A 12,848-nucleotide genomic window follows, 5' to 3' on the forward strand; every position below is an offset into this window, starting at 1 on the left:
CCTGTAATTGATGATGTTCCTGTTGAGTATTCTTACGCTGGAGTCTGCAATTGACAATTTTCCTGTAATTGACATCAAGTGCTCCCGACTCCCCTTTTTAGCTCTGAACTCCACTTTAGTGAGGTTTCCTTTTTATCAATTTTCACAGAACCACTTTGTAGAGTTAGATAAAAGTATAATTGTCCTATAGACAGTGAACAGTTGCTGCTACAGGGGCAGTGGAGCAAATCAAATAGCCAGGATCAAGGATGATGCAGGTCAAAGAAAACTTCACTCCTGTCTGTAATGAGCTCAGTTTTTAAAATTGGGAAATTAAGACTAAGAAAGTTTTTACTAAATATGCAAACATATCTTAAGATCCATCATGAAGCATGTGATTAAAAAGTCCCCAAGGAGCTCTTTCTCCCGGCCCTCTCATGCTGGCCAGTTTGTGGATCCTGGTGCGGGAGAGCCCCTGGGAAGCAGGAAACGAGCCGGGAAGCCCCGGCCTCCGGGGACTGGCGGCGGCCGCAAGGGGCGCAGCATTTCGTGCACTAGGAGGCAGCACCACGCCGAGGAAACCGCACGGGATCCTCCAGCAGGATGTGCAGCCTGGGGGCTGGCTGGAGCCTTTGCCCGCCGGGCGTCCCCTACCTGAAAAGTAGGCGCGAGCAAAGCAGGCTTGCGGGGTAGTGGCGGGGCAGATTCAGTGATTAAAGCCCTTCACCTCCTTGGCCTTTGGGCGACCATCAGTGGGCGTTCGCGAAAGCCAGTCTGCTTCCCCCCTCGCTTCCACAAACCTTTAGCGAGCCACGCGGCGCGGCCGGCCTCGCAGACCCGGGCCGGTGCCGCCGAGGGATGCCCTAAGCTCTCCTAAAGCCCTGCCGTGGCTCGCGGACGCGCGGCGCGCGGGGGACTACAGTTTCCAGAGTGCCCTGCGGCGACGGGCGGAGCCGGGGAGCGCCCGCAGCCAATTAAGGGGTCTCCGGGTGCTGCCGGGGAGCGGCAGGTGGAGCCGGGCCGTGGGTGGGCGCGGGGCCAGGTCCCGGGAACGCGTCCGGGGCTCGCTGGCTGGGCCGGAGTGCGGCGTGAGCGGCGCGGGCAGGCGGGAGGCGGCCCCGGGGACGGGACCGAGCGGGGGCGGGGACCGCTCGCCGCCTGCGCGGTTCCGGGTGCTCCCGCCGCGCGCAGCCCGGGGCGCACTTGACCGGGGTCGGGCTGCGGGGAAGGGCGGGTCTGGGGAGAACCCCCGAGCGCCGCGGCGTCCTCCAGCCCCTCCTCCTCGCGGCCGCCGGAGCCACAGCCCGAGCCCGAGCCGGAGCCGGCGCCACCTCGCCCCCCGGCTCGCGCGCCCCCAGCCATGGCTTTCGCCAATTTCCGCCGCATCCTGCGCCTGTCTACCTTCGAGAAGAGAAAGTCCCGCGAATATGAGCACGTCCGCCGGGACGTGGACCCCAACGAGGTGTGGGAGATCGTGGGCGAGCTGGGCGACGGCGCCTTCGGAAAGGTTTACAAGGTAAGGGCGCTGGGGGTGGGTGGCCCCGGGCGCGTGGAACAGCTCCGGAAGGAAGGGGCGCCGGCCCCGATCAGCCCTGGCCAACGGCTCGGGAGGGCGCAGACGGGCTGTGGGGCTTGAACTCGGGGTCCCGCGCTCCGCCTTGGGGACCCTCACGCGGCTCGGCTGGTCCCTGCGTGCTGGGCACCCCCTCTGGGCACGGCCGCCGCCCCCAGCTCCGTTTCTGAGTACTTCCTGTGCGTCCCGCACCGCGCTCGGCGCCGCAGGGGGAGACAAAGGGGCGCTTATAGGACCTTGGCATTCGAGACGACACATCCGCCGTAAAACTGATTCTTAGGCATACTTTTTAAGACAGGCCACACAGATGCTGTGAGCATGCCGAGGCGTGGAGACAGAGAAACTCGGCCGAGTCTGGAAGGGTTGGGATCGGTGGAGTTGGGGACACACCTGAAAATGAGCCAGAGCCGGGAAAAAGGGTGGCTCTAGAGTGAGGGATTAGGCTTGGAAAGGTGGGCTCGGACTGGGCAGCAGCAAGGGGAGGTCAGGGCCCTGGGAATATTGCGCTGCGGGGATCGGATTTGATTGTGTGTGTGTGTGTGTGTGTGAGTCACAGCCGGGGAGCCTTCCAGTGCTCAATCACCTTTCCCTGCAGGAATAAGGGGGCAGAGGGCTTTTGTGGAGGCATGGGTGGGGCAGAGCTGATTAATTCCAGACACGTTTGCAGCAGGTCATTGTCTGGTTCCTGCTCCTGTGAACCAATGCTGAGTTGTATTGGGGACGCAAACACATAGGGCTTGACGCCACCCTTTCTCTTTTCTCCTCTCCCCCAGGCAACATTTACTGAGCGAATGGCCCCATGTTACTTTGTTGTGTAACTCCAGGAGGGATCTTTCCTTCCTAAGACGCGGGCACCCTCCTTGGGGCTCCCGTAGCTTGTACACCACTCTCACCTCAGGAGTGCTGGACCACAGAGGAGGCTTCTCTAGGCCTACCTGGTTGGGACTTGCTCTCCGCCTTGCAGGGGGTCTAGAGCCAATTACGCAAGTGTAGTCCCTGGAGGATCAGCGTTAGCATCACCTGGGAGTGCCTTAGAAATGCAGAATGGCGGGTCCACCCCAGCCCTGCTAGGTTAGAGTCTGCCTTTTAACAAGATGCTCAGGTGATGGCTAAGCACAGAACTTTTGAGAAGTGCTGCTCCTAGAGGCAGTTTGGAGGCCAACGAGGCCCATCTGGGTGCCTGTTTGTTACCTTACCACCTCCCCTCGGAGCCCGCACGTCCTGTTACAGGGTGGAACCCCCGCTGGAGCAGAGGTCCTGTGGTTGGAGAAGCAGGCCTCTGTATTGCTCACACCTGCGCTTTTCTGGCTGCCTTGATTTGCTGCCCTTCTCTTCTTGAGGGCTCTGCATGTGTCTGAGGACAGGCGGCACATCTTTCTTTACCCTTCTCAGGGTGGCTTCTTCCTCCTAGCGGCCCTAGGAGACTGTCCTCAGGCTTGCCGCACCCCCACTGGACACGCGGCCAGGGTCCTTGCCTTCTCCAGACAGACCCTGTCCTTCCAGATGTGCCCTGGCCATCATGAAGGCAGCTGGACCCTTGGTCAGCTTGCTACATCCTACTTCCTCCAGAAGGTTCAGTTGGTGTTTTCAGTGCATATTGTTGGCTCGCACTAATATTTTTTCTCTGATAGGGGCTGGCTTTCACTTGCAGTCTTGTCCTCTCTCCCAGTGTATCCTGGCTCCAAATGGTTCATTTTCTCTTTCTTTTTTAAAGATTTTATTTATTTGTTTATTTTAGAGAGCGAGAGAGAGCACGGGAGCATTGGCGGTGGGGGGCGGGGCGGGGGCTGGCAGAGGGGGAGGGAGAGAATCTCAAGGAGACTCTGTGCTGAGGACAGAGCCCAAGCAGGGCTGAATCTCACGACCCTGAGATCATGACCTGAGCTGAAACCAAGAGTCAGTCACTCAAAACACTGAGCCACCCAGGTGCCCCTCATTTTCTTTTAAGCCTAAATGCAGAACTTTACTTTTATGCTGGTAAGATTTCCCCTTGTCAGTTTCACTTGTCATTTCCGCTGGCTCCAGCCCTGTAAAACCCCCCTGCTGCTCTGGAAGTTTCATACAAAGGAGCTATCTGATTCACAAGTTATTTTGTCCCCCGGTTGTCCAGGGCAAGTGCACCCTTTTTAAGTGAATCTAGTTCCCAGAGCTGTGAGCTGGCTGCACCACAGCTCCCTCCCCACCACCTCAGAATCCATGATTTTCTCATAGTTAAGACGAGGGAGCTAGAGCTAGAGAGCTGTGCGATGGCTGATACACCTGAGTGACATACTACATCAGTTGCCTGGCCTTGGGGTGTAACCCGCTCATCCAACTCAACCTCATGTTATATGTGGGGATACTGGGGCCCCTGGAGAAGAAGGGACTAGAACCCAAGGCTCTGAGCTTCACTTTAACACTTTCCTTAGTTACCCACTATGGAAGACCCACCCTGGATTGAAGATCCCTGTCACCCATGCCTCCTCCTCTGAAGAGCTGCTTGCTCAGCTCCTTGAAGTTGAATCCGGTAATACTTTACTACAGACTCATCAGTGACCATAACTCCTTTCCACTTCATTGTCCCCTGGCATGGCCACCGGGGCAGCAAAGGCCAGAAGTTCCATCTAGATTTTATGGCTGGGACCAGAACTTACATGTTGACACAGTGCCTGAGCAGCTAGCTGGCTGTGAACTGGGGAGCACCATCTCTTCTCTCTGTTCTCCTGGCAGCCGGCGTGGGGAAGTCAGCCCTGAGGACTTCCCTGGTGTATGCAGCCTTAGAAATCTCAATTTGTCACATGCTTGTTAGGACAGGACTCTGACTACAGATTTCCTGACGACCGTCTTGCAGAAGCTCAAAACCGAAAACAATCGCAACCTCAAGATAGGAGTCCCCTTTCTCCTATTCTCCCTGATATACCTATGAACAGTTGGCCTCAGGAGAGAAAAAGGAGGGTAGGATTCATTCTGGGCAGAATCAAGGTCATTCTCCCCTAATCCTTATGCCATGCAAATTGACTTCAAAAGAAAATCATTTCTATCTCATTACTTGATACAAAGCAAATGTTACAGTATTTATATGGTTTCAAAATTCTTGTCCTGTATCATTTCAGAATGCTTCTTAAAAATCCTCTTTATTCTGAAGACAAGGTAGAAAGGAGAGAAGTGTTTGATATGTTGAGTGGAACAAAGTTGCCTTCAAGCAGGATGGGCTTTCTGTTACAGGGGCAGGGTGGGTACTCACGTGCTAAGCACAGAGTGAGCAGACATCAGGAGTTGGGTTAGCAGGCTGAGATTATTTTTCTGCCTTTTTTCCCCTCCTTCTTAAAGATTTTATTTTTAAGTAATCTCTACACCCAACATGGGGCTTGAATTCACAACCCTGAGACCAAGAGTTGCCCGCTCCACCGACGGAGCCAGCCAGGTGCTCCATTTTTCTGCTTCTTGAAAATTACTTTGGTTTTGATCTTATGTTACCTTTAAGCTGTTAAGAGGTGTATGCTTTTGCAAAATAGGGAATATACAAAGAAAATTTTTTTTAGGTAAAAGGGAAAACATCACCCTAAGTCCCATCAATTGCTCTTGACATTTTGATATATTTCCTTACCGACTTTACCATTTTTTTATGGCAAAAAAAATGTTTTAACGCAGGGTTGTAATCTTACATACCTGCAGTGTTTTATACCATCTTTCATTCTTAAACCTCTTTCTGTATTATTCTAAATGCTTCCTACATACTTTCTGGGATGGCTCAGTGCTGCCTTGGTCTTAATCTTATTGGATATTTCACTTTTTTAAAAAAAGATTTTATTTATTTTAGAGACTGTGTGTGGGCGGGGAGGGAGGGGCAGAAGGAGAGGGAGAGAGAGAATCTCCAGCAGACTGCGCTGAGCATGGAGCCCCACGTGGGACTCGATCCCACCACCTGAGATCATGACCTGAGCCGAAACCAAGAGTCAGAAGCTTAACTGACTAAGCTATTCAGGCGCCCCTAGCTTTTTTTTTTTTCCCAGCAAGTCACAGTTGATTAAATGCTTATTATTTATGTGCCAGGCGCTGTGCTAAGCACTTTACATAACATAGTCAGTTCTGCTGTAATGTAAATATGCCTTCCCCAAAAGATCTTGATGCTGAGTAAAATCAGTAAGAACCGCACCTTATAAGACATGGTGCTAAGAGCAGAACACCTAAAACTGCAGCCTGCAGCAGGAGCCCATTAAAAAAAAAAAAAAAAGAGGAACCTAAAAAACCGGTTGTAGTTGTACACAAATTTATAGATAAGAAATACAAACATCTTACACTAAATACAGCACCATAAGGTGAAAACCACGCGCTGGGCGCTGTGGCCGTGGGGGCAGGACCTGTGGCTGCAGGGGAAGCGGCGGGAGGAGGGTTATCTGAAGACGGGTGCTAAGTGGGACCCCAGATGTGGTGTGGGCCACGGGCCCCTGACACATGTTCGAGGTGCATCCCTGTGCAATGTGGGCATTTCCTCGCCACTTGGTTCGGCTGGGTGCGGTGTTCTGTGTTCACCTAGTGTTTCTGGTCCAGAAAACTGCACACAAGCAAATGCGAATTTAGTGTTTTGATGAAATTGATCCGTGATATATTAATGGTGTTGGGCCATTGGCGTTTCCAAAGTGAGCCTTAGAGCAGAGCTATATGTTGATGAGCAGGTTTGCTAGTAAAGTTCTTTTTGTGTTTTAAATCCTGTTTTAGGCTCGATGCTCAGAAGGGATTTACTGGGTGGAAGGGTATGCCTATTTGAGGGAGGATTTTTAAAAGAAATTGAGAGAAGTTAGTAGAGGCTCCCTTTCTTCCCTTACTCTGGCCAAGGGCCAGTCCCCGAGTCCTTTGGGGCCCCGGACGGGTCTGCCCTCCTTGGGGACCTCAGGTGCCCTCCAGCCCAGAGATCCATTGTTAACCTTCACCCTTCAAGTGCCACATCCTGCCCTGCGTTGCCGGTTCAGACAAAGCAGAGGTTCAGTGAGGTGGGAGCCAGCTGTCAGGCCTTCCGCCCCTCCCGGCCGGGGCCCTGCTTTCACCTCCTCTCCTGCCCATAGTTTTAAGGCCTGGGTTTCCGCTTCCTCTGGGGCTGCCCGGGCTCGGCCTGTGCCCCTCCCCTCCTCCTCCGGAAAGAGATCTGCCCCCAGGCAGTAACCTTATTTCCGCTCAGCCTAGTGTTTTTAAATAGCAGTCCATGCTATTGTGAGTGGGTTCCTGGCTTGGTCCTAAACTCCAGGGGCCCCGAGCTTCCTGGGGTGTTGCCGACCTCAGGGGGTCCGCTTGAGCAGCTGATTTAACACTGGGACTGTTTCTGGCTGGCTCCAGAGCAGGCCCTGGCGACGTGAGCTCAACAACTAAGCAGATCCCCAAGTGGGGACTTCCATGTGGGGTCCTCTGGCCTCCTGACATTACCCAGGCCAGGGACAACTCCAGGGGCTGCCCGCCTCACAGACCCCAGAAAACAGTCCTGCATGGTCACTCCCGGTTCTCGGCTGGTCCCGAGGGCAGTAGGACAGGGTGGGTAAGGGAAGAAATTTGGGGCTCCGTGGGGTCTGGGTTTCAAGCAGAACCAGTGACCTCGCACTCTGAGCTTCAGGCTCTTGTCTGTAAAGGGACATGATAATTTGGAGGAGAGGAGGGCTGAAGGAGCTGAGGAGGTGTGATGATGCACTTTGGCACCTGATCCCCACTCAGGAGATGGGCAAGAAAGGAAGATACTTTGTTATTGTTGACGCTTGTGGTAGCAAAAAGAGAAGGTCCTGGCGAGTAACTGCCGCTTCCTAGGGGACAAAGAAGAAAGAGTATTTGTCGTGAGACCCAACCAGTGTGAGTTGGCTTCTTGGTGAGTCACAAGGTAGAGACTACACCAGGTGAACTTGTTGCACAAAGGAAACTTGCAGCAAATAAGGAAATCTCGGGATTAACTTCCAAGGCTGAGACTCCCTGAGCAAGAGTGAATGGGCTCCTTTCGTCTAGGGTTAGGATGAATATTGAGAAAGGGGAGCCTTGTCTCTGTATGTAGAGACGGACGCAAGGTTGCTCATGCACCTCCAGGAAACAAGCCTGTACATATGTTGTATGTTGTGTTCAGGAGGCTTGTGCTCTTCCTTGGGCGGAGATTTTCGTATTCTAATGAGGGGAAGGTCACTGTCCGTCACTCCCTGGGTCCCTCGGTGGTCCAGCCGCACAGGTATGAGTTGGGGTGAGCTCCAACTCGTCTGGGTGGTCTGGGCCGCTGGAGCTCTTTGTGCTGGCTGTCATCATTGCTGATGTTTCGGTTCCCATCACGGGAGGCTGTGTCCCCCGTGTCTTTTGCCGGAGGGAAGAGATAAGCTGGAAAGAAGAGCCTAAGGAAAAAGGAGGGACAAAGGTGGGCGTGGGCAAGCAGCTGAGCAGTAGAGGTCAGGTCTTGGGGTCTAGCTGGTGAAGGTAGCTTGCCTCTTCTACCAGGGCTTCCCCACCTTGGCACTGTTGACGTTTGGGTGGGAATTCTTTGTGGGAGGGGTTGTCCCACGCATGATAGGACGTTCGCAGTATCCTTAGCTTCTATTCATTAGAAGTATCCCCAGTTCCGGTACTTCCTCCCCCTCTGTCCCCTAGTTGCGACGGCCAGAAATGTCTCCAGGCATTGCCACATGTCCCCTGGGGGGCAAAATTGCTCCAGCTGAGCACCACTGCCTCGTGGAAGTGAACTGGCTCAATTCGGTTTGGCAAACAGTATTAATTCACGTCTGTGTGTCAAGTCCCAGAGTATATGATGAGAGACTCAAGCCTTGCAGCCTGATGGACCGGGGTCTGAATCCTGGCCTTCCCACTTAGCGGCTGTGTGATCTCAGGCGAGTGGCTGGTCTCTGAGCCTGTTTCCTCCTGTGTAGGGTGGGGCTGAGACGAGGAGTCGCCGCCCAGGAAGGGCACAGCATTTGGCTCCTAGGAGGTGCTCGATGTGGCCAGCGGCCTCCCCTGCTGCTGGGTGCCCGGGTGGGGGGAGAAAGAGGGGGTTCTGCTGGGTTGAGTGAGCTGTTGCAGGACAGAGGCAGGGCTCCTAGGAAAAGGGGAAGGCTGCCACCAGGCAGGGCAGGTGGAGTGGTAATGGCAAGCTGGAGAGCAGCCTGGCCCAGGAGAGAGGCCATATAGTGAGGCCTGAGGTTGCCAGTCGGTGGCCCTGGAGGCTCGTGTGGCCTGTGGCCTGATTTGTGTGGCTCCCACGGTGGCTGAACCAAATTTGAAGTTCTGGCCAGCATTATGAAATCATATTTCACATAAAAGCCCCCTTCCCTCTGGCTACCACCAGTGTATTCTCTGTATTTAGGAGTCTGTTTTTGGTTGGTTGTTTGTTTTGTTTTCTAGATTCCACATATAAATGAAATCATATGGCATTTGTCTTTCTCTGACTGACTTCACTTAGCGTGATACCCGTTAGGCCCATCCATGTTGTCTCAAACGGCAAGATCTAAGCCTTTTTTATGACTGACTAATAGTAATACATTACACCGCATCTTCTTTATCCATTCATCCATTAGTGGACACATGAGTTGCTTCCATATTTTGGCTATTGTAAATAATGTTGCAGTAACCATAGGGGTGCAGAGGTGTTTTTGAATGAGTGTTTCGCTTTCTTTGGGTAAAAATACCTAGTATTGGAAATACTGGGTTGTATGGTATCTCTATTTTTTTAAAAAAATATTTATTTAGAGAGAGTGTGTGCATGCGTGCGTGCAGGGTAAGGGGGGACAGGGCAGAGGAAGACTGAGAGAGAGAACCTCAAACAGACTCCCTTCTGAGCGTGGAGCCCACTGCGGGGCTCGATCTCACAACCCTGAGATCATGACCTGAGCCGAAATCAAGAGTGGGACGCTTAATGGACAGCGCCACTCAGGCTCCCCCGGTATCTCTGTTTTTAATTGCTTGAGGAACCTCCATACTCTTCTCCACAGTGGCTGCAGTGGTTTACATTCCCACCAGCAGTGCACGAGGCTTCTCTTTTCTCCACATCCTCACCAATACTTGTAGATTCTTGTGTATTTGATATAAGAGATTCTGACAGGTGTGAGGTGATTATCTCTTTATGGTTTTGCTTTGCATCTCCCTGATGATGAATGTTGATGAGCATCTTTTCATGAGTCTGTTGGCCGCCTGTTTAATAGTATATTTTATTTAATCTAATATATCCAAAGTATCATTTGCAGCATTCAATAATCAATATAGAGTAAAAAAGTTACTTACTGATTTGTTTTTTTAAAAAAAAATTATTTTTAAGTAATCTCTACACCCAACGTGGGGCTCGAACTCGCAACCCCAAGATCAGGAGTTGCACACTCTACTGACCGTGTAGCCAGATGCCCCGAAAGAGATTTTTAATACTCTTATTCCATACTAGGTCTTTGAAATGGGTTTGTGTTTCGTGTTTACAGCACATCTCAGTCTGGACTAGCCATGTTCTAGGTGCCCAGTGGCGACATGTGGCTGTTATACTGCACAGTGTGGATCCGGCCTCTGATGTTCACCCCCACCTTGTGTCCTCCTCTTGGCCCCTTCTATACATTTCAGTTGCCTCCTTGAGTCCAGGTGGTCAGTGGGTTTGGGAGCTGGGCTTGGCTGGAGGGGCTGGCCAGGGCAGGGCCAGATCAAGAATACTATTTGGGGCCAGGTCAAGAAGGCCTTGAATGCCAAGCTGAGGAACTTGGTTGTGATGCTTTTGAGCTCAGCTAATGTCCTGCTTGCCCTGAGTCCCTAGGGCCTGACCGGGTCAGCCTTGTGCAGTGTTAGAGAGGAGCTCTTTTTTTTAAGATTTTATTTATTTATTTGACAGAGAGACACAGCGACAGAGGGAACACAAGCAGGGGGAGTGGGAGAGGGAGAAGCAGGCTCCCCGCAGAGCAGGGAGCCCGATGCGGGACTCGATCCCAGGACCCTGGGATCATGACCTGAGCTGAAGGCAGACGCTCAACGACTGAGCCACCCAGGCGCCCCTAGAGAGGAGCTCTTTTTGGAGGGTCACCAGAGTAGGGGAGTTAGGGGATGCCAGAGCCAGGTTTCCTGGCTGCCCAAGGCCGGGCTGGCCACCGATGAGTGAAGGCTGGGACAGAGTGGCCACACCCTGGTGGCTCCAGCAGGTGGGGGTAGGAGGGAAGGCCAGCACTGTGGTTGGGGCCCCGGTCAGAGCCCAGGGAGAGGAAGTAACTGATGGAAGGCAACCAGCCCAAGAATGAGATGTACATGGAGGGGAGGCAGGAAGATTCTAGAGAGCAAGGGATGGTCATGAGGAGGAGGCAAGAAAGCAGAGAGGGTGAGGAGGGAAGGGAAGCTCATGATTGCCGGGGATCAGAGCTGGCACAGGAACTTGGATGAGTTTCTGGAGTTTCTGGAGTTAAAGCCTGGCTCTCTACCTCTTGTGGGTTGTAGGATCCTGAGAAAGGTACTTAAGCGTGCCTCTGTGTCTTCAGCTGCAAAGTGGCGCTGGGAATGAGACTACCTCATGGGGGGGGTTGGAGGGTGAAATAACCCATGGAAACCACTTGGCTCAGGACCTCAGAAAAGCTCAAATAAGTGTTAGCCATTAGAATGATTAACTGAGCACCTTCTGTGTGCCAGGCACTGTGGGTTCCAAGGTGAACAAGGTAGGTGAGTGGGGAGTTGCTCTTCTTATCTGTTCATCATTTATGCTTCTGCTAGCCCCATGAAAGGCAGGGGTTAGCATCCTCACTCCACACCTGGTGAAGCAGAGGCCCATTGGTTGATTTGCTTAGGCTCACACGGATTTTCCATGGCCAGGCTGGACTTGACCCTGGATGTCTCTGGCTAGGAGCCTATGCCTTTTCTCCTGGACAGTATGGAGGGAAAGACGAGGGGCGTGAGGAGAGGGCCCAGAGTGCCTTCAGTGTGGGGTCTCCCTGGGGCCTTCGTGTTTCTACACCCTCCTTCCTGGGCCTGCCTCAGCCTCAGCTGGGTCTGAGCCCCGAGATGGTGGTGGTGGCCTCTCACACAGAGGAAGTGGTGACGGGTGTAGGCAGGGCTCCGGCTCACAGAGGAAGTGGCAGGGGAAGTGGGCGAGCGTCAGGGTGGGGAAGCTGGGTGCTCCTGGCCTCCTCCTGGAGCGCTCTGGTGGGTGTGGGCCGGCTGGTGCTACAGCATCTTAACGCTCGCTCGGGGTGCTCCTGGGTGCTCCCCTTCCCCTTTCTCCCCACCCCTTCTCCCTCCCTCCACCATACTCCCCTTCCTCTTCACTCATTCTTTTCCCTCTTCCCCTTTTCCCCTGTTTTCCCCTTTGCTACATTTTTTCCTTCCTTTCCCCATAGCTTGCTTATTTTGTTTTCTTTTTTTTTTTTAAAGATTTTATTTATTTATTTGAGAGAGAGAGAGAATGAGAGCACATGAGAGGGGGGAGGGTCAGAGGGAGAAGCAGACTCCTTGCCGAGCAGGGAGGCCGATGCCGGACTCGATCCAGGGACTCCAGGATCATGACCTGAGCCGAAGGCAGTCACTTAACCAACTGAGCCACTCAGGCGCCCGCTTATTTTGTTTTCTTACTAACAGGCGATACCAGAGCCAGAATTCAGTCCCTGATACTCAAGAGGTTTAACCACATGCTGGTGACTGAAGAGTTAACTCTAGCCAGCCTCTGTCTGGAGGGTGGGGGGATGGAGCCACTGAGAGGAGTTGAAGGTATATCCCTTTTCTGTCTCAGGACCTTTGCACTCGCTGTTCTCTCTGCCTCCCACTCTCTTCCTACTACTCTGCGCAGCCAGGGCTCCTGCTCATCCTCTGGGTCTCAATTCACATGTCCCCTCTCAGAGAGGCCTGCCCTGACCACCCCTCCCTGACCAAGGTGACAGCTCTCTGCTGATTTCCTTCAGAGCTCCAGTCACAGACTAGATTTCTTTTGTGTGTCTCCTTGTTTATTTTCTTTCCTCTCTGGAAGATGTAAGGTCCCTGAAGGCAGGGAGATTTTTTTTGTGCCTAACATAGTAGATGCTCATGGCAGATGCTTAGTAAATTTTTGCTGAATGAGTGAACAGTGAATGAGTAAATGCCAGCCCCCGCTTCCTCCCTCTGTGGGCAGGCCCAGCACTGTGACTGTGAATGTAGGCATGGGGATCAGTGCTGAGCTTTCTCCTAGTTTCCCTGTCTACTTGCTCTGTGACCTTGGGAAAGTCACCTCACCTCTCTGAGCCTCAGTATCTTGAGCTGTAAACTGGAGGATCAAAATAGTGCTTCCCTGGGAGAACTTGTGAAGATTGAGTCATGGCCAGTCCTTCACACAGTGCTCAGAATGGAGGGAGAAGGGAAGGTGGCTGCCGTCAGCATGCTGAGG

General features: G+C 52.9%; 1 protein-coding gene across 1 annotated transcript in view; it reads left to right on the forward strand.

Annotated features, from left to right (window-relative positions):
- Positions 1–1,214: 1,214 nt before the first annotated feature.
- The window catches only part of STK10 (serine/threonine kinase 10), a 119,894-nt gene continuing 108,260 nt past the window's right edge, over positions 1,215–12,848 (forward strand). The window contains exon 1 of the mRNA XM_021698333.1: positions 1,215–1,495. Within this exon, the coding sequence (XP_021554008.1) occupies positions 1,340–1,495 (156 nt within the window). The 5' untranslated portion in view covers positions 1,215–1,339. The remainder of the gene's footprint in view (positions 1,496–12,848) is intronic.

This window comes from Neomonachus schauinslandi, chromosome 7 (genome assembly GCF_002201575.2).
Source record: "Neomonachus schauinslandi chromosome 7, ASM220157v2, whole genome shotgun sequence".
Taxonomy (NCBI): Eukaryota; Metazoa; Chordata; class Mammalia; order Carnivora; family Phocidae; genus Neomonachus; species Neomonachus schauinslandi.